Here is a 24,503-nt window from a genome sequence, read left to right on the forward strand (position 1 = left end):
GAGGGGTTGAGGGGGCTGAGGGCTGAGGGGCTGAGGGGGCTGAGGGACTGAGGGGACTGAGGGGCCGAGGGGTTGAGGGGCTGAGGGGCTGAGGGCTGAGGGCTGAAGGACTGAAGGGTTGAGGGAGCTGAGGGCTGAGGGGCTGAGGGGGCTGAGGGACTGAGGGAACTGAGGGGCCGAGGGGTTGAGGGGCTGAGGGGCTGAGGGCTGAGGGACTGAGGGAACTGAGGGGCCGAGGGGTTAAGGGGCTGAGGGGCTGAGGGGGCTGAGGGACTGAGGGAACTGAGGGGCCGAGGGGTTGAGGGGCTGAGGGGCTGAGGGCTGAGGGCTGAAGGACTGAAGGGTTGAGGGAGCTGAGGGCTGAGGGGCTGAGGGGTTGAGATAACTGAGGGCTGAGGGGCTGAGAGCTGAGCCGGCTCAGGGCTGAGGGGTTGAAGGGGCTGAGGGGCTGAGGAGCTGAAGGGGCTGAGGGGCTGAGGAGCTGAAGGGGCTGACGGGCTGAAGGAGGGTGAGAGCTGAGGGGCTGAAGGGGGTTGAGGGTGCTGAGGGGCTGAGGGGCTGAGAGAGCTGAGGGCTGAGGGGGCTGAGGGAGGCTGAGGGGCTGAGGAGCTGAGGGAGGCAGAGGGCTGAGGGCCTGAGGGCTGAGAGGCTGAAGGCCTGGTTCCATGAGGGCCCCTGAGGGGCTGGAGGAGCTGCTGAAGGCTGAGGCTGGGGATGGCCTGGAGAAGGGGTGGTCAGCCCGGGGGCTGCAGGTGTCTCCCGAGGCTTCCCTGTGGGTCTTTCCAAGAGCACAGGCCCTGCTCCCGGAGGCTGGGAGTTCTGGCTGCAGGACCTGTCCCACAGTTACCAGGCTCCAGAGGTCGGTCCCAGCGCCTCAGACATCCACTTCCAGCAGGGACAGGGACACGGACAGCTCGAGGCTGGGATAGCGTCAGCCCTGGGCCACGGCGGCGGCTCAGCAGCACATCCCGTGACAGCTCTCGGGGCTGCTCTGTCTCCAGGCGTACTCCCCAGCCCTGCCTGAAGATGAACCCTAAGCCTTCCCCAGTGGCCGGGTAGGAACAAGGCCAGGAGCCCTGTGGAGAGGAACAGGGGACCACTGCGTGGACGGGGCAGGCTGGGGCACAAAGGCACTGCTTCCTCTGGAGAGCGCTTACTCCGAGAGCTCGGGCTTCTATCCCCCGTCGGCGCGCCGGGCCTCCTGTAGTCAGGGCCCCAGCGGGTGAGTGGGGCGCGGGTGGACCTGACCGAGGAGGCGGCCGGAGACCCTGCGGGTGAGGCGGGAGCGGCGAGCAGGCGGGTTGATTCAGAGGGTTTATTTGCAGCGCGGGCGGGGCGGACAATCCGCGGCCTCGGGGCGCGGCGGGTGCGGGCGCTCAGCGGCTGGGCCAGAGTAGGGTGAAGGTGCCGCGGGCGCAGCGGAAATCGGGCTCTGGCTGCTCCGGCCTGGGCTCCACCGAGACGAGGCGCCGGGCCCCGCGCTGGCTCAGCGGGATGCAGTCGGAGACGCGAACCTCCAGGGCGCGGCCCTCCCTGCGGCAGGAGGAGAGGTCAGGGCGGCCGCGCGGTCGGGGCTTCGTGCCCGCCACCGCCCGGCCCGCACTCACCCCTGGCAGTGTGCGGCCAGCACACCCACCAGCTCCCCAATGCGGTTGTCCAGCGGCGGCCGGGAGCGGTGCAAGCACACCACGAGGTCGTCCTGGCCGCGGGCGTGCAGCACCACCAGCTGGTCTCCTCCGCTGGTCACGCTCAGCCCTGTCACCTGACCGGAGCGCGGGGTTAGGGTGCAGCCGCCTCAACCCGCACCCCAGCCTAACCGGACTCACCCCCTCCCCAGGAAGCATCTCCCGAACCCCCAACCGCACCCGGGGAGAGCCGCCCTCGCCAGGGCCACCAGCCCCCCACCACCCTCTCCTCCCTCTCAGGACCCTGCTGACAGGGGGAAGGTTGGGCGGGACGCTGCACAATAGGATTTTCTCCAGGACCGATAGTTCTAGATCCTTGCTGTCCAACAGGGCCGCCGCTGCTCACCTGTGGATGCTGAGCCCCTGCATGTGCTACTGCCTGGAGGAGCTGTTTTTAGTTCCAGGTCACTTTCACTACATTTAAACAACCACTCCGGCTCTGGGCTGCGGCGTTAGACAGAGAGGCACTCACCGCCCTTTCTATTGGGACAGTCATGGGACCCCTGAAACTGTGGGAGACCCCGAGGTAGCCTGGCCTTGATCCCTGCCCCCGTCCTGTGGGAAAGAGAATTTATGGGAACAGCAACTGCTAATGAAGGGAGCAAGTAGGCCACAGAGCTCAGCAGAAGGTTCCAGAGTGGCCGGGACCGTATCCCACAGGAGGTCCTGACATTGTGGCGGGGACTCAGGTCCCGGAATGCCCAGGTGGGAGAACCCCTAGTTGGGCACAAGTTGGGAGAAGGGACCATTTGGCTTGGCTAGAGTGTGAGAGTGTGGCGGATGGTCGCTGGGCTGGTGGGGATCACAGGACGAGACCTTTCACTCTGTGGGCGTGGGAAGCCACTGCAGGGTTTTCGGCACGGGAGCTACCATCGCTTAGTTTTAGGATGGTCTGGGCCATCACAGGTAGACAGTGGGGAGAAGACTGACGCAGGACTCTGAGAAGCCCAGCAGTGCCCCTCACAGATGCTGCACACTACCCCCAGCCCACGATGCTCACCGCCTCAAGGGGCACAGCCCGCATCACCCGGTACTGCCGGTCAGGGTCCAGCTTGTAGAGGTGCCGGTCTGTGAGCAGGAGGGCCCGGTTCCGGATCTTGTAGAACCGGTTCACCTGTGCAAGAGGTGGCTTGGCCCAGGCTGGTGCTGCCCCGGCAGTCCCTACTGCCTCCCCTCCCCGCTGTCCACAGTTTCGGGAGTGTCAGAGCAGCTGGGCCTGGGCTGGGATTGCCTCCATTTTCTCCCAAGTGCCCCCCCAGAACTCTGCACCAGCTTCTAACCTTGCAGAGGTGGCTAGAAAAGAGCACAGCCCTGAAGCCATCGTTGTCCCTTGTCTAACCTTACGGATGTGGCTTGAAAAGAGCACAGCCCTGAAGCCATCTTTGTCCCGAAGTGTCTTTAGTCGCTGAGCAAACAGGCTTGATGCTGTGGGATTGTCAGTGGCCTGAGGACAGATGGAGGGGAGGGGGCGCTGCTTGGGATTGAGTCATGCGACCAGACTCAATTGATGGCAGCTCTCTGTGAATCAGCATAGCTATCCTTCATCTCAGGAAACTGAGTCACACAGACATGTGCGTGAGCTGAGCAGCCCTGGATTTCCTGAGGGCACAGAGCCCTCTTGTGTTGACTTCTAGGCTGCATCTGAGCCCGGCCCTCCTGTCATCCACACCAACCCCGGAAGGCCACTGCTCCTGAAATCCGGGTTGATACCTTGCAGAGCTCTGGTAGGGGCTGAGGTGCAGGGCCTCAGACAACCCCAGGCCTGGGAGAGGACATCTGAGGGGACCTGGTCACAGCGTTAGCCAAGAGCCCTCTTTGGCAGCCCACCTCCCCCGGCAGCCCTGGACTCGCCTGGCACTTACAGAGGACAGGTAATCTCGGGCCCAGGCCCGCCGGCAGCCCCAGTCCTGACGAAGCCCTTGCAGGGCCCCCATGGCGGCCACCTTGGCCTTGATCTGAGCCATGTCTGAAGGGGGGATGTTCTTCACCAGCTGCCGGGCCCGCCACCTGGGAGAGGGCATGCAGTCAGACAGATGCTGGCCATGTGTTCATGTGCTCGCTGAGCCCCTTCTCCATGGAGGAAGCCAAGACCTCAGCCTGGCGCTGCCAGCTTTTTATGTCCCAGCCTCTGCCGGCTTCTCTGGTCTCGGACCCTTGTGCCTAACGCTTGTTCCTGGAAGGTGACCCAGAGACCAGCAGCCGCCCAGCGCCCTCCTGTTCGGAGCATGCTCTGTGCCCATCCTTCTGGAGAACTGCTGCTTGGCCTTCAAGACCCCGCTCAGATGCAGAATCCCCTTACTTCCCAGCCCTGACGGGCTCCCCCCTGCAGGCTGCAGCCCTGGACTTTGAATGCCCACCACAGTACCCAACATGGTCAGGACTCTGCACCAACTGGGGGACACGGGCAGTCAGCTAATGTGGCACAGCATCCACCTTCCCACCTATTAAGGGGGCTGGTATGTCTCCTGTCCAGGCACTGCAGGCCAGGGATAATGGGTCAAGGTGTTCAGTGGATGCTGGCTGAATGGAAAGTGTGATGGGCTGAGAGTAGTACCTGCAGAAGAGTGCTTGGCAGGTGTCCTGGAAGGGCTGCAACACAGCAGGGGGCAGCGGCCACACAAGGTCACGCCCGTAGAGCGGCGGCTGCCTTGCAGCCTGGAATCGCCGCTGCAGCTCAGCCAGGTGAGCCCGCACCTTGTGTCTCCGGAACCAGCGCATGATGGTGTAGATAGCCCTCAGCCTCCGGCAGCGCCACCTCGCCAAGGTGCCCCGCCATGCCTGGGTGGGCCAGGCGGGATGGGATACGCAGTCAAATTCAGCCAGGCCCTAACCCTTAGCCCCAAACCTGGCCCTAAGCATTTATTAAACACTCTCTGGCCTGTCTCCATCAAGCAGAGACGCCTGTGAAACTTACAAGTGTGTTTGTAGCCCCTGGGACACAAGCTTTCCCCACCCCCATAGTGGATGTCTGCCTGCCCTGCCCACCTCACCTTCTGCAATAGTAGCACAATGATGGGGATGAGGCGGGCTCGGCTCTGCTCCAGTGTGACCAGTGTCCGGGGTGAGCGGATGAACAGCTTGCTGTGGCCAAAGGCCACGTCCCCCTGCAGCCCGTGCTGCTCCAGGAGAGCGCTCACAGCTGCCTTGTCGGAGCCCAGCAGGTGGTTGGGCCATGTGTATTCACAGGTCATCTTGTACCTGTCACCACAGGACAGGACAGTGTGACCCAGGCCTCGGGGAGAGATCATGGAGCCCACCCTGCCCACCCTACACCTGGGGAGATGGCAGGGATACAGAGTGTGTTCCTGGAGCACTTATGACACCTGTGCACATGTGTCTTCCCATACACATGTCCTCACATACATGTCCTCACACAGCTCTCATACCCATGTTCCCACCTGTGTGTCCCCACATGCGTGTGCTCACACACATGTTCTCCCAGATATTTTGGTGTCTTGAGGCCAGCAGCGTGCTGGTTCCTGCTTGTATCGATGTTTGCGACGTGCTGACTGGGGACCCTCTGCTCCTACCCCTTGGACTCCACACACGGACTACGGCCCATGGAGTGATGGGTGTCAGGTACCAGTACCTGAGCAGGAATCGAGAGTAGGGCTGGCGGGAAGCGAAGCCAGCCCTGCGGACCCTCACGTTCTCCAGCAGCCCCAGGTATGCGACCTGGTGGCGACAGTGGTTCTCATCCAGCTTCCCAGCCACCTTGTCCTCATTGGGCTTGATGCAGCGGACGTAGAAGGGCTCCTGCGGGGACAGAGGGGACTTGGAGAGGGTCTGCGCCAGCAGCACTGTGCACCCTGCCCCACATCAACCCCTCAAGGTCCCAGGCCAGGAGGAGAGTCAGGAACAAACAAGGGTAATCAGCAGAACAAGGGCCCTGGAAGTCCTAAGTGCTGGGCAGAGGCCAGCAAGGCCAGATTCAGAGCCAGGTTCCAGCCCCTGGTCGGGCAGGTGGGTGTGGCAGAGGCAGGAGCAGGCCACATCTGCCTTCCTTCTCTCCTTCCAAAAGGGGCTGACATCTCTGGATGTTCTGTTGTTAAGCTCACCTCACGCTAACATGTCCTCTCCCCGACCCTTCACCTGTTCCCCCTCTGACTTTGGACCCAAAGCTCCCCAAGAAAGCTTGTGTTTCCTGTCTCTCTGGCCCCACCTGCCAGAAGAATCCTGGGTTTTTGCCAAGAGCTGGGCTGGGTCAAGCCAGTCTCCCAACAGGGTCTCCTCAAACGCCTCCCTGCTCAAGAGACAATGGGGCAAGGAGAAGCCTGGGTTCCCCATGATTGATCAAGCCTCAGCCCAGCCCTTAAGGCCCCACATCTCACCTGTGCAGTAGGCGGGGTCCCCTGCTGGAGCAGATGTGGCTCATACAGACAGGACAAGAACCCTCCCCCCACCACTATGGTGTACAGAGGTGGTTGGGACCCTACTTGGCACCGAGGGCACAGAGAGAAGGATCCAGAACAGCCAGAGTGGGAGAGGGGTGGAACATACCTTGGAGGCAAGGTTCTCCACCAGGGCCACCATGGAGTTCTTGAAGAGTGTGCCGGCCGTCAGGGGGCGCTTGGTCACCTCTGTGATGTCCTGCTGCCCATCTGGCCACATGGCCCGTAGAGTGGGGTCCGTGCTGCAGACACAGGCCGAATTCCCAGCCATCCTCAGGGAGAGCAGCCCCGCCCACCCCTGTTCTGATGCTAGTCAATGCCTGACCCTAGAGTGTCTGGGGCCCCAGGGCCCTGGCCCTCCCTATGGTGCCCAGCAAGCCGTGCTCACCTGTTGTACAGCAGCCGCTTGAAGTCCTGGAAGAGGAAATCTCTGTTCTTGTCGATGAAGCCTTCCACGGAGTACCTGCCAGAAGCCAGGGCTGGTGAGGGAGCAGGGGTGGGGGCTGCCAGGCCAAAGTGCTGATGACCCCAGCAGCCCCCAGGGCAGAGATGATTCTCTTCCCATCTGCCTTTGTTCCCATAGGTCAGTCTCTCTTCCTCCCTCTGCCTTGGCTCCTCTCCTTCCCCTTCACACCTGCTTTCTCTTTCATCACCTAAGACTCCCTCCTTCAGGAGACATTTCTCTCCTGGAAGATGAATCGAGTGGTTAAGCCCCCAACTCCGAAGTCAAATGTTCTAGCACTGAGTCCTGCATCTACCACATGCATGCTGTGTGACCTTGCCTAAGCCACTCAACCTCTCTGTGCCTCAGTGTACATCAATTGCTCAGAACAGTGCCTACCGAGTTTTGATAAACATCAGCGACTACAACTATGAACTAGGAACTCCTGAGTCCTGGGCCTATTTTGATCTGTGGGCACTGAGAGCCTCAGAATCACTGTCTAGTTCTTGGACTGCTAGAAATGTCAGTGCTAAATGTTGGCTCCAACTGCAGCACCTGTGAAGCCTCAGGGACTGGATTTTTATTATTTTTTATTTTATTTTATTTCTTTTTGAGAAATAGTCTCACTCTGTTGCCCAGGCTGGAGTGCAGTGGTGTGATCTCAGCTTACCACAACCTCCACCTCCCAGGTTCAAGCAATTCTCATGCCTCAGCCTCCCGAGCAACTGGGATTACAGGCGTGTGCCACCATGCCCAGATAATTTTTATATTTTTAGTACAGATGAGGTTTCGCCATGTTGGGCAGGCTGGTCTCAAACTCCTGGCCTCAGGTGATCCACCCACCTCAGCCTCCCAAAGTGCTGGGGTTATAGGCATGAGCCACCTCATGCAGGCAGGGCGTAGATTTTGCAAACAGATACAGGTAGATGATATTGGGCTGCTTTGTCGTCATCATCTACTCTATTTCCTCTCCTTGAGAAGTTCTCATGAAACACTTGTACCTCGCTGTGAGTCACCTTAAATCGTTTTGGGATGCGGCAAGCAGCACATAAATTAATAGCCATCATGACAACCTCTGAAGGACACCTGGGCTTTGGCACTGGGAGCGTGGTCCAAGTATGGTAGCGAGGCCTCACCTGGGAGCTTGTTAGAAATGTAGAATCTTGGCCCACTCTGCACCTTCTGCTCCCTCCCCACTCCCACCTCACCAACCTGCAGCTCCCCACCCCACAGATGCTGGCATAGGGTTGGGCCCAGACATGAGACGCGGGTATTTTTTAAAGGCTCCCAGAAGAATGCAGCCATGGTTAACGACTATCCTCAAACCCTGTTTCCGGTTCGTCACTTGTGAATCTGCTGTCTGGCATGCTTTCTGTGTCTTAAAGGGGTGGGGGTGGCAGAAGGGGCCATAACACCTGTCTCCCAACCACTCTCCTGAAGCATTCCTGCTCCATGACACATGCCATGGTGCCTGTGGGAAGGCCAGGGATATGGGGGGGAGAGGGCCCTTACGTGACATCCCCTGCATAATGCTTGATCCGGAAGTCTCGGCCAAACTCCATGGTCTTGTCTGTGGGGCAGAGCTATGGGGACAGGCTGAGGTCAAGGCACAAAAGGTGTGTGGGGGGTCTGTATGAGGGGATAGCCCTGCTTCCCCACCTCCAGGACAGAGAAGGTCGCCACAGTGACGACAATGGCACCAAAGCTGGGTCCCCACCCAGTCCCCACGAGGTATGGGCAGTGTGGTGCCTGTGGGGCAGGTCCCACCAGCCCACTGTGGTGGTGCTGGGACAGCCGGGGGCACCTGGCGGCTCGTGTAATGTAGGTGATGGCGGTGGTGCGTGTCCAGGGTCTGCAGGAAGATTCGGTCAGTGATGGTGCCGGCAGAGCTGCAGGCCTCGTCCAGCACGGCCAGGATGCCACGGTGGGGCCGCTCCACCAGATCCACAATGGTGGCGTTGTTGAAGTACTCAACCTGGGGCAAAGGCAGCCAGCAGGGAGGCTCCCAAAGCCTTTCAGGGCACCTCCCCTCCTCCGCCCCACACTCAGCCACCTGCCAGGCCAGCCCGGGCGCCTCCCCATGGGCACCCTGCCGCCTGCCCTCCCTCCAGGCCACAGTGCTCACGCTCTGCCAGGCGATGCCCTCGCGCTCGTACTCCTCCTGCTCCTGCTTCAGGATGAGCCGGATGAACAGCTGCTGCAGCTTCTCGTTGCAGTAGTTGATGCAGAACTGCTCAAAGCTGGGGGTGGGTGGGCCTTTCAGAGGGGAGGTCGCTGCTTGTGGTGTGCATGGTAATGGATGGTTACTCCCCCAAACATCTCTGCTAATGTTCATCAAGGGTTCTGGTGCCAGCACCCCATATGGCTTCCCTGTGGCTTATGCATCCCTGCGCTGGACTCCTCCTTTACCCTACCCACACCTCCTGCATGCGCGTTCTGGAGTGGACTTAGGAGTCACAACCAGGAATTACTCATGCCCCGTAATTCTGCCTTCCATCAGGGCACCAATGGCCAGATGGTGCAGGTGAGGCAGGCCTGGGAGGCATGAGCCTTGGGCCCAGGGACTAGCTGGGAGAAACCCAGACATTCCTGCTGCCCAGCCCCAGCTGAGCTTTCCAGGACGAAGTGGGCAAAGCCACTGGGCATCAGAGGTGGAGATGTGGCTGGCTGGCCACCCACCTGTTGACGGGAAACACCTCAAAGCCATAGATGTCCAGCACGCCAATGACTGTGTCCTTGCCATCACGCCGAGGGTCTCGGCCTCGGGGTTCCATGACACTGTTGATCCTGTTCACCACCCACTCAAACAGCCGCTGGTACACCGCCTAGGAGATAGGAACACCTTACTTCCTGCTGCCTCTGGCCTGGCCTCCCCCATGAAGGCCTCCTGGGCTTCCCTCCCTGTGCCTGCCCCAAAGTACCTTGGCACAGGCATCCCGGGCGTAGCTGGCCTCAGCCGCAGTGTGGCCCTTCTCTATGAGTTCCCTGCCTCCTGAGGCAACTGTACGAGCCAGCAGGGAGCGGAGCACGAGGTCCCGGGGTGTGGCCGTCAGCTCAGCCACATGGTCCACCAGTGTCTCCTCGGCCACTGCCAGGCTCTCCTTCTGCAGCCCACTCTCCTCCGTCTCCACAAATTCGATGTTTCCCTGGTGGTGGGAAAACCATGAACAGTCCAGGCTCCATGTCCCAAAGGAGCCTGGACAACTTTGGACAGAAAGGAGGAAGGAAAACAGGGGACATGGATGTGGTAGAGTATAGCTCCTTCTCAGACCAGCGTGGTCAGCTGCTCATCATGGGCACAGACACAGCCAGAGATTGGGGGAAGGGGGCACGGGCACACCAGAGTCTTTGCCAAGGTCTCGAGTCCAAATGGTATGTGACCGACCCCATTGCATCCTCCCAGCAGCTAGAGGAACCCTGCATAACTTACTCCTCATGCCCCTTAGAGAAAACTGAGGCCAAGAGGCACTGAGTAAATGCACCCAAAGCCACACAGCTCATGACTGCACTAAGAGGCAGTCTGCATGATGCTCAGCTTTTACTGTGCCTGGCTGCCCTGGCCCTAAGAGTGGGGTCTGGACCACGTACCAACTGAGCTCATCACTCAAGCAGCTCAGCTTTTGCAGGAGAGGCAGTCAGCCTAGCACATTGCTGGGGAATCTCCAGCCAGTCTCCTCCTCCCTGGGTGCCTCCCAGCTGGGAAACCCCTGTGGGGAGGTAGCCCTCCCAGGCTTCTGAGCCAGGCTCACCAGGTGCAATATGGCAGCCAGGATGCGATGCACAGACTCCACCTCTTCAGGACTGAAGCCGATGACCCTCATGGCCTCGGTCACTGCCTGGTGGCTCTGCTCATCACTGTCCAAGGCCTAGGGTAGAAGGGATTCATCACTCCAAAACCACCCTGGGCCCAGGACACCTGTCCTTTAGGCTTGATTCCTCCATCCTAGGCACCTGCTCACCCTTTTCCCCTGTCCCCTTCCTGAACCCTGATTCCTCTGGCCTAGGCACCTGCTCACCCCTGCACTCTGTCCCCTCCATCAGCCATTTTTCCTCCACCCCGAGCACCCTCCCCACTCACCCAAGCAGTTCATTTTACCCTGGCCTGTGCTGAGTGCTGCCCATTCCCTGCCACCACACTTAGGCCCTGACACTGAGCCCAATTTGAGCCCTTGGTGCCCCTCACACTCACGCTGTGCACAATCATGTTGAGTCCTGCTCCCTGGCGCGTGAAATTGTATACAGCAGGGTTTCTCTCCAAGTGCAGTTTATGCAGCTGCTTGTCCTCACTGCCTCTCAGCAACTAGAGGACACAGACATCTTTAGACAAATAAGCTCCCAAGATTTCCCCCCGTACACACACAGGGGCAGGAGAACAAACAGACTTGTGCTTCCTTCCAGTGTTGAACCAACAAACAAGGGGGAAGGTCAGACAGTGTGAACACTTTCTGTGTGCCAGCGAGCTCCCCATTCAGCTGTTCAGTGGGTCAGGGAGCTCCACTTCAGTGGGAGCTATGACTCCACCATGAAGACACTATTCTTGTGCCAGACCTCATCTTGGTGGGTAGCTCAGATCCTGTGGAGACATTGCCCTAGACCCAGAGGGATCCCACCTCATTGGGGAGCTCAGAGTATGTGGAGACACACCCGAGTCCCAAAACCTCCCCCTTGAGTGAGGAGGTAAGAATCTGTGGAGAAACTGCAGAATCCTAGGGAGCTCCACTTCAGTGGGAGCTCAGAGTTACTGGAGACTGCCCCTGTCCCAGGAAGCTCCCACCTCAGTAGGGAGCATGGGTTCTGTGGAGACATTGCTCTCCACCCAGGGAGAGCCCATGTCCTAGGGAGCTCAGCATCTGTGGAGATACGACCGGCGCTGCATGAACTCCCACCTCTGCAGGGAGCTCAGAGTTCATGGAGACACTGCCTATGTCCCCACTTCACTGGAGGCGGTAAGAGTCTGTGGAGATCCTGCTGTTATTCCAGAGAATCTGTGGAGATGCTGCCCTATGTCCCAAGGGGCTCCCACTAGTGGGAAGCTCAGATTCCACAGAGACAGTGGTCATGTCGCAGAGAGCTTCCACCTCAGAGGGGAGTGGAGAGTTCATGGAGACACCATCCATATCCCAGGGAGTTCCCAGCTCTGTGAGGAGCTCAGAGACCATAGAGACACTGCCAGTGTCCCAGACAGCCCCACTTCATGGAAGCTCAGTCTGTGTGGACACACCTTGTGTTCTAGAGGGCTCCTACTTCAGGGGAGCTCAGAGTTCTTGGACACTGCCTGATTCCCAGGGAGCTCCACTTCAGTGGGAGCTCAGAATCCGTGGAGTGACGCTGCCACTGTCCCAGTGAGCTTCACTTTGGTGGGAATTCAAAGTCCAAGGAGATATAGTCCCTGTCCCAGGGGGCTCTTACCTCAGAGCAGAGCCCAGAGTTGGTAGAGACACTGCCTGTGTCCAAGACACGGCCCACCTGAGTGGGCATTCCAGAGTCTGTGGAGACACTGCTTCATGTGTCTCACTGAGCTCCCACCTCAGTGGGTAGCTCAGAGTCCTTAAAGACACTGTCCATGCTCCAAAGAGCTCCATTTCATGGGAGTTCAGAGTCTGAAAAAACTCTCTGTGTCCCAGGGAGCTCCCACCTCAGTGATGACTTTATAGTTCATGGAGACCCTGCCCAAATCCCATGGAGCTCCCGTCTCATGGGGAGCTCAGAGTCTGTGGAGACCCTGGCAACGTCCCAGGGAGCAATCCCCTCAGCCGGGAGCTCAGAGTCATTAGAGACACTGCCCATGTTCCACCGAACCTCCCCTTCAATGGGGGAACTCTGGGTCCATGGAGACCCTGCCCATGTCCCAAAATCTCCCACTTCAGTGGGGAGGTAAGAGTCTGTGGAGATCCTGCCAGAGTCCCAGGGAGCTTCATTTCAGTGAGAGCTCAGAGTCTGTGGAGATGCCCTCTGTGTTCCCAGCGGCTCCCACCAGGGGGATGTTCAGAGTATATGGAGACACTGCCAGTGTCTCAGGGAGCTTTTACCTCAAGGAAAGCTCAGAGTCCACAGAGACACTGCTGGTTTCCCAGTGAGCTCCCACCTCAGCACAGACTCACTGGTAACACTGCAGTTTCCAGGGGCCTCCCACCTCAGTGGAGCTCAGAGTCCTTAGAGACACTGCCATGTCCCAGACAGTGTGACTTCAGTGGGAAGTCAGAGTCGTGGAGACACTGCTGTGTCCCAGGGAGCATCACGCCATGGAAGCTCAGAGTCCTTAAAGGCACTTTTTGCATCCCAGGAAGCTCCCACCTCAGCAGGCGGTTAACAGTCCCTGGAGACCCTGCCTGCCACTCAGGGAGTTCCTGTCTCACGGTGAGCACAGAGTCTATGAGATACTGTGCTTGTCTCAGGGAGCTCCCGCCTCAGTAAGAAGCTCAGAGTCCATGGAAACACTGCCTGTGTACCAGGGAGCTCGGGCCTCAGAAGGTAGCCCAGATTCTGTGGAGAAACTGCTGTGTTCCAGAGGGCTTCCACTGCACTGGGGAGCTGAGAGTTCGTGGGGACCATGTCTGTGCTGCAGGGAACTCCTAACTCAGTGGGGAGCTCCAAGTCCCTAGAGACACTGCCCCAGTCCCAGGGTGCTCCCAGTTCAGTGGGGGAGTTCGGAGTCTGTGGAAACACTGCCAGTGTCCCAGAGGACACAGTGGGCAGCCCACAGTTTGCGAACACACCACTGGTGTGCCAGGGAGCTCCACTTCAGTGTCAAGCTCTGAGACTGCAGAGACACTTTGTTTCCAGGGAGCTCCCACCTCAGTGGGATGTCAGAGTTTGTGGAGATAGTTCCTGGGAGCACTTATCTCAGAGAGGTGCTCAGAGTCAATACCCGTGTCCCCAGGAGCACCACTTCAGTGTTGAGCTCTGATACCACTAGAGACACTGCCTGTGGGGACGCCCACCTCAGTGGGGAGCTTATTGTGCACAGAGACACTTTATGGGCCCCAGAGAGCCCTCATCTGGAAGTGTTTCAGATAAAGGGGACATCCTGCTTTCGTTCCCCATAAGCTCACACCCTCTTGTTTGTGGGTTGTGGGGTACTAGTTGGGGTGAGTGTGGTGGGGAGTGAGGATGATGGGCTAGGTGGGGTTGAGTGGGCAGAGAGGGGGAATTGGGGTAGTGACAGACGGGTCACAAGCTGGTCCAACTTGCTGCCCTCCCTTTCCCCACCCCATTGTTCCTCCTCCCCGTACCCTCAGGGCTTACCTGGTAGAAGGCGTGGAAGTTTCTTTCACCCACGTGCTGCTTGAGGACCCGAGACTGAGGAGAGAGGGGCAGATGGACTCAGGCCTGGGGAGGAGTCTGACCCTGGGGACCCCATCTGAGCGTTCCCAGGTGGAGGTCAGAGAGTCCTGACTATGAGGACACTGAGGCCCAGAGAAGGGCCACAGGGAGAGAGAGCTCAGCCCTCCTAGGCTGCACTGTTGGGATGGGTACCTTCCCAGGCCTGGGATGGTTCTCAGCCAGGGCTCCCCATGGAGGTCTCCTCAGCCCACCTGCCCACCTTCTCCAGTAGATAGCTGTGGATGTGTCCTCCGATCGGGTCCCCCTTGAAGTCGAAGTTGATGTCCATGTACTTGCCAAAGCGGCTGGAGTTGTGATTGCGGTTGGTGCGGGCATTGCCGAAGGCCTCTAGCACACAAGTGGACTTGAGCAGCACGTCCTTGACCCTGTCGGGGCAGAGGGGCTGGGGCTCAAGGCAAAGACTTCCTATCTGGGGAAGGCTGTCCCTGCCCCCGAGTCTTCCCAACAGAAATCACAGCATCTCAGGATAGGTTCCTCTGAACTTGCTGAGAGGGAGCCAATGGCCTGGCCTCGCCCAGTGTTGCCTCTGAGGTTGTATGATGGTCACTTCACCTCTGAGAGGCTGGGAAATGCACTTGCCAGGCTGGCTGTGCTCGGCATGGTCTGTGTAGCACTGAGGTCCTTGTTTCTCACAGCCACCTCTTCCCCTCCCAGGCCTCAGCTGCAGCCTGGTGAGGAGGGGCCGTTCTGACCATTGGGCCTTAGACCTCCAGCTACAGGGGTGGGCAGTGATGCTGGCCATATGTGCTCAGGAACCGACATTGCTTGTCCCCCTGAATCCCATCTCACTGCCTCTTGACAGGAAGAGACAGGCGCTGACAGAGGAAGCTGCTTCCATAAGGAACAGGTTTACTGGTTTCAAGGCTCCTGGCCACCACCCACACAGCCACCTGGCATGCTTGGCCATCTTGGCCAGGGCCTGCCAGCTTCTCCAAGTTTCCATGGAATCCGCCTGCTGCCCTGTCCATGAGCCATTTCAAGCATCTCTGGGTTCTGCTGCACTTCTTATCCTACCTGTGGCTGCTGCCTCCGCCCAGCTGGTAGCCTGGGTCCCTTGGCTGGGTCTCATCCACCCAAGGAGAGGTCCTTGGCATGGGTCACCCTGTCTCACCTCCAGGTGTGTTGGCGTTATCTGGAAACTTCCCAAATTCCCGCTGAACTTGACCTGAGCTAGACTCCAGTTGCCATCTCTCGCTCCCCAGAGTCAGTCCTTCCTGCCACACCAAGGTCCCTGGCCTGCCATGCTGAGGCCCAGGGCTGCCCGTTGCTGCTTACCTCTCCACCTCAGCCCTCTGGCTTGGGTTGGTGACGGCAGCAATGTACTGCATGATGTGCTTACTGGCTTCTGTCTTCCCTGCCCCACTCTCACCTGCCGGAAAGACCAGAGTTGACAGAATCAGCCAGGTTCGATCTCTTAGCCCAGCTCCCCATGCCCACTCACACCCCTAAGACTGGTGAGATGGGGTCCTAGGGCCCCCATCAGGACACAGGGCACAGGAGATGCTCTAATGGCCCTCCCAAATGTTCACAAATGAAGATGTCGAGGGTAGGAGCCTGGCTGCAGGGACAGGTACCTGAGATGACGATGCAGGTGTCCCTGGACCGGTGCTTCATCGCCTTGTAGGTGGCATTGGCCACAGCGTAGAGATGGGGTGGCCGCTCATAGAGCTCGCGGCCCTGGTACCTGGCAATGGCCTCAGGCCCATACAGGGGCAGCTCCTGGTAGGGGTTCACGGATACCAGCACCTCACCAATATAGGTGTAGATGCGGCCCTTCTCGAACCTGGACACAGCAGGGACAGACAGGCCTCAGCACTGACAGGCTTACAGACACCCACAGGCCTCTCACCAGAGCCCATATCAGGGCCTGGCCCCAGTAGGCCAGCACTCCCACCCCAAGGGCCTGAGAGAGGAGAAGCAAGAATGGAGCAGGTGTTGACCTTGTGTCTCCCTGGTGCCGCCCTGGGTGAGCTGAGCCACTCAGAGCCTGTCCCCATTGCGGCATAGAGTTTAGAGTCCACAATGGTCTCCCCAGGGGTCCCAAGGTCACTGGAAACATGACCACCCATTTTGCAAAGGAAACAGACTTGCCCAAGACTGCACTGGGCGCTGTGAGTCAGAGCTGGCTCCTGGGGTGAACCCCACAGGGCAGATGGGGAGATGGGGTTGAGAAGGAGTGACTGGGCTGGGAGGGAAAGGAGGGGCCTCCTCGGCTGTTTCCTGTCTCAAGGCCTGGGCGGGAACCCAAAGACAAAAGGGGACCCCACCCAGCCCCACCCAGATGACAGGGAGGGGGTTGGGGCAACAGTGTCCAGCACCTGATGTCATTGTCTTTGCACCCCCTACCCCCAAGCCTGTGGCCAGTGGCTGCTGCCTCTCCCCTGGCACAGCCTCAGACTTCTTGACCCTTCCCTTCACAAAATTGATCACCAGTGTGGGTGGATGTCTGCCCTTCTCTCGACCTTTCTGCCCCTGGGAGGAGGACTGGCAGGCTTGCCCCTCAGACCCATCTCCCCTTCGTGTGTGGTACCCACCCTTCCCTGGATGGCCCTGTCTCCCAGCAGCCTGTCCTGGGTGGGCCTGTCCTGAGATTCCTCTTTCTTCACCACCTCTGACATGGGTTTTCCTGGGCCCAGCTCCTGTCCTCCCACAAGCTGGGGATGAGGGCACCAGTCACCCACATCTCCAGGGCTCAGTGTTCTCATCACCAAAATGGAGAGGACAGTGTTTCATAAGCTCATTTTATAAGAATGAGGTAGAACAATGCACACAAAGGCTTAGCTCATTTCCTGGCTAGCCCTCCTCTCTTTGGGCCAGGCTCGTGGTCTCTTGACTTCTGTGCTTAGTGGGGCTCCTGGTCCCCAGGCTCTCCCCAGGGAGCTTCCTGAGCACACAGCAGGCAGCCTTCTGCCCCTCCATGAGAGTCCTGGCATGAGACCCAGCTGCCTGCATGGCCACCCTACTGTGCCATGCCCCCACCTCCCGGGCTTCTCCCTGCCCTCCACCTGCCCTCCTTGATGGTAAATTGAGCTCCGATACCGCTTCTACCAACTGTGTCCTGTGATACTCCTTGCACCCCAAAAGAATGTCACCTCAACCTGGTGGGAATGTTTGGACCCTAGGGTGGAGGCTGCCTGCTTCATCTCAGTGTCCTCAGGGCTCAGGCCAGGCCCCATGGCCTGGCCCCATGAGATGCATTGAGGGAGCATCAAAAACTGGCTGGGAAGTGGCTGGAAAGAGGTGCCCCTGGTCCCTGCTGGAAAGAGTGCCTGGTACCTGTCTGTCCAAGAAGTGTCATGCCCTGGCCCCTTCGGGCAGGAAAGAAGGGGCAGAAGATACCTGGACTGTGTGGGAGGCAGGGGTGGGTTGGGGTGGTGGGCAGATCCAGTGCTGACTTGCCAGCCCTGACAGGGACAGTTGCTTCCTTGTCTGTTCCCGTCCCCTGGGGCTGTGCTTTGAGGCGCTCATTTCGGCCCCATCGGGTCTGGGTGGATGTATGCCACTGCCCCCTCCCTTGGACAGCAGCATGCCTTCCTTTTTCCCTCAGGTCTCTGTGAGGATGCAAGGTGGGAGACCCTGGAGGAGGGGAGCCAGCGCCTCCTGCCCTGGGCCTACCTGAGCTGCAGGTTCCTCATGAAGTCCTCCATGGTCACTTGGTCCAAAAGCACGAAGTCAGGTTTGCCACACTCAGGGCCTTCCTCGTCCTCCATCCTGCCGGCTGGAAACACCTTGCCTCACCTTCCTGTGCCTGCCGGCAGGACAGTGAAGGAGAGGGGAAGGGGAAGGGAAGGCTTGGGGAGGCCCCACCGCCCCCGCCCTGCCTCACCAGCCTCCTCCAGTGCTGGTGTAAAGTAGGAAGTGGGTTCTGGTCCTGGGAGGGGCTGCCCTCCCCACTTGCCACTCCTTCCCTTTCGAGGTGCTCTAAACCCTGCTTCCTGTCCCTGCGCCCCATAGGGAGGCTGTGCCTAACGGTCTGACCTGCTTGCACGCCAGGGCCGAGGGGCCGGATGCTGGGTCCTCCCTGCTCTGGAGGGTTCTTTGCTGGCCTCCTTCGGAAGCTCCCTTCCACCCACAAGCAGGAGACAAGACTCTGTGGGTTGGTTTCCAACCCTGGTAGCACGTTAGAGTCACTTGTGGGAGTTTAAAAGATTTTTTGACGTGATCTTGGTTACCCGGCTGTGCGTGTCTGTCAAGTCAGAACTGAACACTAGATGCAATTTACTGTATGTACATTGTACATTAATACAAAAATGAAAAAAGATCCTAATATCCAGGCCTTTGGGGTGGGGGCAACAGCCTTCTTTGAAGTGTGAAGGCCACACTGGGGTGTAGATGAGCAAAGCTTCTTGTGTAACCTGCCAAGGACCAGTGGTCCTAGCACTGCAGTTCCCCACCCCAACCACGGGGGAGGGACGGAGGACCCCAGAGCATCCTCTGCATAGGGCTGGCCTTCAGTGGGACCCCTAACTGTCCTCTGCCTTGTACTTGCATCCAGCTGATCCCCCATAAACCCAGTGAGGACCAGGCATGTGCCTGGAGCCCTGGGGACCTCATCTCAGAGCTGCTGTCCCTGCGCTTTGAAGATGAGGCAGCGCATTTGGGGAGCGGCTGCATTTGGGGAGTGGCCAAAATCTCCAAACACTGCATTCCTGACACTGGGTGCTCGTCTCCTGAAAGAAGTGGGAGGGGTGCAGTTCTCTTAGCCTCTAGGCAGACTGGGGAAAGTTCTTTCTCATCCCAGGACAGACTGGGGCAGGTCACACCCATCCTCTAAGAACACTGGGGCAATTCTCTCATCAAAGGTCCTCTAAGAACACTGGGGCAATTCTCTCATCAAAGGTCCTCTAAGAACACTGGGGCAATTCTCTCATCAAAGGTCAAATGGACACAGTTCTCTCTCATCCTACAAATAGACTGGGAACATTTCTCTTTCACCCCTGCCCTCATACAGGGAGGTCAGAGGGCGGACTCCAGAATTCCCAAACTTCAGTCATTCATGTGCTGCCTTTGAGATTTGTTGTACTCGTAAGCACTATTTTAACTATTGTCTTTCAGTCATCCCATTTTTCAAACTTCGAAGTAATGGATAGGCAAGTTAAGGTTATTTTTTTCTCTCAAATACCTTAAAGTGAACGCATTCCTGATAAAACTGAAAGTATCCAAGTACCTAATAAAACTGAGTCATGCACCATCTGCGATAAGGGACCACTGGCCTGAAAAATCCCCAAATTTGTAAGTGGGCAGCCTCTGGCTCCACCCTGGGCCAGACCTGGGGCTCCTCTTAGGCAAATTCAAATTCAGTCCTTCCAAGCTCTGACAAGTGTGGTCTCCTCTCCACCCCCAGGCTCTTGGGCTGGTGCTTTTGAAGGGTTTCCCAAACCTACACTCAAGTCTGGGAATTCTCACCCAGACTCTTGCCAGCTCATCTCCCTTTTCAGTTTCACTTCCTCAACCCCCAGGGAGTCAAGCCAACCAATGGAACCAACATGGCTGTGTTCCAGGAAAATGTTAAGGACACCGAAATGTGAACTTTGCAAACTTTTCATCTGTCACGTAATCATACTATTTTGGGTTTCCCCCCTGCCACTAATGACTTAAAAATGTCAAGACCACTCTTAGCTCAGAGATTTGGCCAGCAGGAGGAGTTTGCCCGCCCTTGCTTTAGACGCTGCTGGTTGCTGGGACCCTGGTCCTTCCTTGGTAGTTTGCACAAATTTGCCATGCATTGCCTCATTTGATTCTCATGACCCATGTAGGAGTTACTGTTATTTTCGTTTTACATCTATTAAAACTGAGGCCAAGATGACATCACTGCAAAGGAAGTTCCCTCCTGGGTCAACAGACCTCTGGGCCCTTCTAGCACTGAATTCAGTGGGTCCTACTCAAACCCCAGGCAAAGCCAGTCAGTCAGAGTCACGGCCTGGTCCTCAGAAAGCAGGACAAGTGGTAGCTCTATCTGCTAGGGCATCCCCAGGGCATGCTCCTTACAGGGTCTGACTGGTAAAACAGGTAGATAAACAAAGGCAGAGGCTCCTAATGGAAGGACAGCAAGGAGGGGCCACCACCAACTCAAGCCTGGAGGGAGCTGAGGAAACCATCCTGGCCCTGGTGAGTTTCACTCTCATTATCTCATCCGGATCAGTTTCACAATACCTCCCAACACCATGGCTCCTACTGCTGCATCTACAGTCCCCTTGCCCTCACCCTCCACGATGCAATCTTCAAATCCCAGGCGTGCTCTGTTGGTGCTGACCTTGCAGCAAATCCCCAGCCCCAGAAAAATGTCCCCTTTCAGGGGAGTTGCTTTTTCAGCTCTACACAATGTACCATAACTTAGTATTTGTATTTAAAATTTTTTTACCTCATCTGAGGTGCTACCATTGGGCTAGTTGTAGGGGAATGGCTGTACCAAGGCGCATACTCTCAGAGGCCATAGGCCACACAGCTCAACTGAGCCTGAAAAATCCCCAAATTTGTAAGTGGGCAGCCTCTGGCTCCACCCTGGGCCAGACCTGGGGCTCCTCTTAGGCAAATTCACATTCAGTCCTTCCAAGCTCTGACAAGTGTGGTCTCCTCTCCACCTCCAGGCTCTTGGGCTGGTGCTTTTGAAGGGTTTCCCAAAACCTTCTGGAACTGAGGGTGGAGGCCTGAGAGGCACTGCCATAAGGCCAGCTCCACTCCCTGTTCCATCCCTTTGGGAGGCTATCAGGAATTGCTGTCTCCTGGGATTTTTTTCTAAGCAGGGATGTGAGGCTTCCGGTTCATACCCCACTCCCCCCATGGTATAGCTGCAGACTAGACAATCTGCTCAGCTGCAGTCTAGAATTGGCTCCTCAACAAGGGTAGATGCTGTGCCTCCTGTTGCAGGCCCCTTTGGGTGCTTTTCCATTCACTGTCAGTAGTAAATTGAATGTAAGTCACTGGAGGCTGGGTGCGGTGGCTCACGCCTATAATCCCAGCACTTTGGGATGCCAAGGCAGATGGATCACCTGAGGTCAGGAGTTTGAGACCAGCCTGAGCAACATGGTAAAACCCCATTTCTACTAAAAATACAAAAATTAGCTAAGCGTGGTGGCATATGCCTGTAATCCCAGCTACTTGAGAGGTCGGGACAGGAGAATTGCTTGAACCCAGGAGGCGGAAGTTATAGTGAGCTAAGATCATGTTACTGCATTCTAGCCTGGATGACAGAGCAAGACTTCATCTCAAAAAAAAAAAAAAAAAAAAAAAAAAAAAAAGAAAAAAAAAAGGGCTGGGCGCGGTGGCTCATGCCTGTAATCCTAGCACTTTGGGAGGCCGAGGTGGGTGGAGCACGAGGTCAGGAGTTCCAAGACCAGCCTGGCCAAGATGGTGAAACCCTGTCTCTACTAAAAATACAAAACTAGCTGGGCATGGTGGTGGGCGCCTATAATCCTAGCTACTTGGGAGGCTGAGGCAGGAGAATCACTTGACCTGGGAGGCGAATGTTGCAATGAGCTGAGATCATGCCACTGCACTCCGGCTTGGACAACAGACTCTGTCTCAGATTAAAAAAAAAAAAAAGTCACTGGTACTGTAATGGCTCTATTTGTCAGGCCTTGGCCTGGTGCAACATTCCTTGACAACATCACCAACACCAACCTGGGGCACATCACACATATTAAGGGTATTACTTCTGTAACTTGTTTGAATGCTTAGGTGAATACCTAAGACGATCTAAAGAGACAGAATGTCTTATCGAGCCAACCATCAGATGTTCCTGGAAACCACTCAGGATCTCAAGGTAAAGCTCCTGATGACAGTGCCTTTGTGCATCACCACCCTACTGCAGAATTCAGCCAGCTGGCCTTGGCTTGTGAACTCTCACCGCAGTTTGCCACTGTCAGTTGAAACTGGTGGCACATGCACATAAGGTGATCAGAGTTCCAAGTGGCTATCTACAAGCATGAGCATTGAGAATGGTGAAGTATTTGGGGATCCCTTGGACTTAGCTGACAACTCCTTCAAGACACAGGGTCTTCCTTATCTTTGCTTATGGAAAGAAGAGGCAGGACTAAATCACATATTTAAATCCATATTTATTAAATAGCCCTTGTTTTTCATTCAGGAGATACCAGAAGGGCCCAGGTCCTGGTGCACAGCAAAGCTTCTCATTCTGGAACAGAGAACCTGGCACCCAAACCTAGGGCCAGAGGTCTGTCAGACCCATAGGCCAGGCCCAGAATTGGAAATTCCTGACTCCTTCCAGAAGGGCAGCAAACAAGGTTTCAAACTTGCTCAATTAAGGTGCCAAGACTTGCATTCAAATTCAGCTCCACTCATCAGCAGATGTATTAACACAGGCAGGCCTCATCTGTAAAAATGAGATGAAAAACACTTCACAGACCTGTTGTGAAAATTAAGTGACATAATTGACACAACTAGGGATTATTACAAACCCCTATTGCCATCAGCGGCAACAAGAGAACTGAACCCTACTTACCAACTCCTGAACCCACTCCCACCATGAGCTGAGAGGCCTGTGACCAACCTCAGTGGCAGCCCATGCCCTTTCCAGGGACTGAAACACTGGCCACTGACCTAAGGTTACTCCAGAGAAAAGACTATGTATGTTGAAACCAAATCACAAAAGCAGTAAAATACCACCCCCAAGAATCAGGGTTCATGAGTCCAAACACTAGACAACTGTTTGTCCCAAAATAGTCTTGTGAGCTCAAAGACAATGAACTTTTCTGGGATTCAATCACCTGACTTACAATACGGGAAGATCAAAATAAGGCGATGGTTTTTGAACTTTTTCTAGCCAGGTGATTCTAAATAAAACAGGAGTGAAGTGACTTGCTAGGTGAGACCTTCCTGCACACTTACCCCTGCACAGGTTCCAAGGAACAGCCTAGCAGCCACTGAAGGTATCTTCTCTCAGGTCAGGTCCCCTCTAGCTCCGGCATCTCAGGATTGCTGCTGTAGAAACACTGAGGGATGGCAGGTACTCTTGTGCCATGTGCTGGGTCAGGGACACAGAGTGGAGCCACTGGTGAGAGGTGGCTGTCAGGAACTGGCAGCTAACAAGGTCGCCTCCCAGTTTCATGGACACTGGTAGAAAATACAAAATTCCTCGATTAGGGACAAGGGATCATTGATTATTCAAAGCAATAGCAATAGCCAGAGCATCAGCATTTTCTACCACCCTCCCAAGCCCCAGTTCCCATAGGGAAGTCAGAGGCACCTGCCTAGGCCATTGGACTACTACAGGAAAGGAGTGCAGGACTCTACCCTTTCATAACGCACAGCAAGAATGCCTGCTCTCTGCTCTGGAAGAAGGTACTACCTCGTATGTTCCAAGGCTGTCTGCTGCACAAACATCCTTGAAAAGATAATAAGGAAAAGGGGTAGCCAGTGCTTTACTCACAAGATTGCTTGAACACGAGACTCAAGGAGGGACCTCAGCAGGCCTGGGGTGTTCAGCAACTGTTCCTGGCCTGAAAAGACAGAATCAGCTGGAAGCCTCTACCTTTAAGAGAGGCGACCCCACCACCCAAAGGAACACAGGAGCTGTGCTGCTTGTGCTATGCCCAAGCCAGCAACACTCTTCCCATCCCAGTCAATTCTTTTTTTTTTTTTTTTTTTTTGAGACGGAGTCTCTCTCTGTCACCCAGGCTGGAGTGCAGTGGCTGGATCTCAGCTCACTGCAAGCCCCGCCTCCCGGGTCCACGCCATTCTCCTGCCTCAGCCTCTGGACTAGCTGGGACTACAGGCGCCCGCCACCTCGCCCAGCTAGTTTTTTTTTTTTTTTTTGTATTTTTAGTAGAGACGGGGTTTCACTGTGTTAGCCAGGATGGTCTCGATCTCCTGACCTCGTGATCCACCCGTCTCGGCCTCCCAAAGTGCTGGGATTACAGGCTTGAGCCACCGCGCCCGGCCCCCCCAGTCAATTCTTTAATACACCTAACACCAAGACAAGAACTTGAAGGCATCCATCTCCTTCCCACCGGCTTCTATATTCCACTCAGGCTGCAGGATGAGAGAGGCCTGGCATCAAACCCTGATCTGCTGGTTTGTGGCTGGGCAACCCTGGACCTTGGGCCCCTCATGTGTACTGAATTTAAACACAACCTCATGATGATACCTCAAATATTTAAAACAAGAATTAAGAGGTCTGGGCAAAATAGGTGTTCAACATTAGCACCTTCCTCTTCCATGAGTTTTTCCTTTAAGATGAGTACACATTGACCTCACCCTCCACTAGCTCCTGGGGCACTCAGCCCCTCTGCAGAACTCAGACTTTGGTTCTCTTTGCTTTGCCTTGTAAATATCCTGTTCATGAGTCTCTCAGGGCAGGACTCTTCCCTGTTATTCCTCTCCACTGTTTCAACTCCTACCCTTACCACCTCTCTTGGCTTCATTCTCAACTTTTAAAAGACTTTTGCTTTAAGTGTATAATAAAATAAAATTTGTACTGAGCCTGGAGCATAGCAAACACTCAGAATTCCCTTTACCTTTCACTCTAGCATCGTCCAAAACAACTTCCACAGCGACAGAAATGCCCTCTAATCAGTGTGGCCCAATATGGTAGCCACTGGCCACCTGTGGCTACTGACCGCCTGAAATGTGGTTAGTGTGAAAATTAAATTAAATTTAATCATGCATACCAAGTGGCTGCCA

The 24,503-nt window shown here is 56.4% G+C and overlaps 3 protein-coding genes across 3 annotated transcripts in view; 1 reads left to right on the forward strand and 2 right to left on the reverse strand.

The window, feature by feature from the left end:
* Nucleotides 1-24,503, reverse strand: part of LOC126950191 (histone H2A.V) — a 222,207-nt gene that overhangs the window by 116,335 nt on the left and 81,369 nt on the right. The window lies entirely within an intron of this gene.
* The window catches only part of CCM2 (CCM2 scaffold protein), a 154,047-nt gene that overhangs the window by 37,626 nt on the left and 91,918 nt on the right, over nt 1-24,503 (forward strand). The window lies entirely within an intron of this gene.
* On the reverse strand, nt 1,303-17,777 carry MYO1G (myosin IG). The gene is made up of 23 exons (XM_050783379.1): nt 17,689-17,777; nt 17,478-17,580; nt 15,437-15,645; nt 15,138-15,231; nt 14,062-14,227; nt 13,764-13,817; nt 10,708-10,818; nt 10,268-10,384; nt 9,440-9,664; nt 9,198-9,343; nt 8,644-8,758; nt 8,323-8,493; nt 8,031-8,101; nt 6,465-6,539; nt 6,186-6,318; nt 5,275-5,441; nt 4,676-4,883; nt 4,240-4,463; nt 3,548-3,692; nt 3,025-3,129; nt 2,686-2,799; nt 1,608-1,762; nt 1,303-1,533 (listed from the first exon to the last, which is right to left on the reverse strand). The coding sequence occupies exons 2-23, from the start codon at nt 17,570-17,572 to the stop codon at nt 1,377-1,379; spliced, it is 3,057 nt and encodes a 1,018-aa protein (XP_050639336.1). The 5' UTR covers nt 17,573-17,580; nt 17,689-17,777; the 3' UTR covers nt 1,303-1,376.

Source organism: Macaca thibetana, chromosome 3, assembly GCF_024542745.1.
Source record: "Macaca thibetana thibetana isolate TM-01 chromosome 3, ASM2454274v1, whole genome shotgun sequence".
Lineage (NCBI taxonomy): Eukaryota > Metazoa > Chordata > Mammalia > Primates > Cercopithecidae > Macaca > Macaca thibetana.

Excerpts from the sequence above, each read along its gene's own strand:
- MYO1G (XM_050783379.1), bottom strand. The coding sequence starts at position 17,572 with ATGGAGGACGAGGAAGGCCCTGAGTGTGGCAAACCTGACTTCGTGCTT. Across the intron at positions 14,228-15,137 it reads CAGAGGGCTGAGGTGGAGAG|GGTCAAGGACGTGCTGCTCA; the intron begins GTAAGCAGCAAC and ends CTGCCCCGACAG. Across the intron at positions 13,818-14,061 it reads ACAGCTATCTACTGGAGAAG|TCTCGGGTCCTCAAGCAGCA; the intron begins GTGGGCAGGTGG and ends CTCTCTCCTCAG.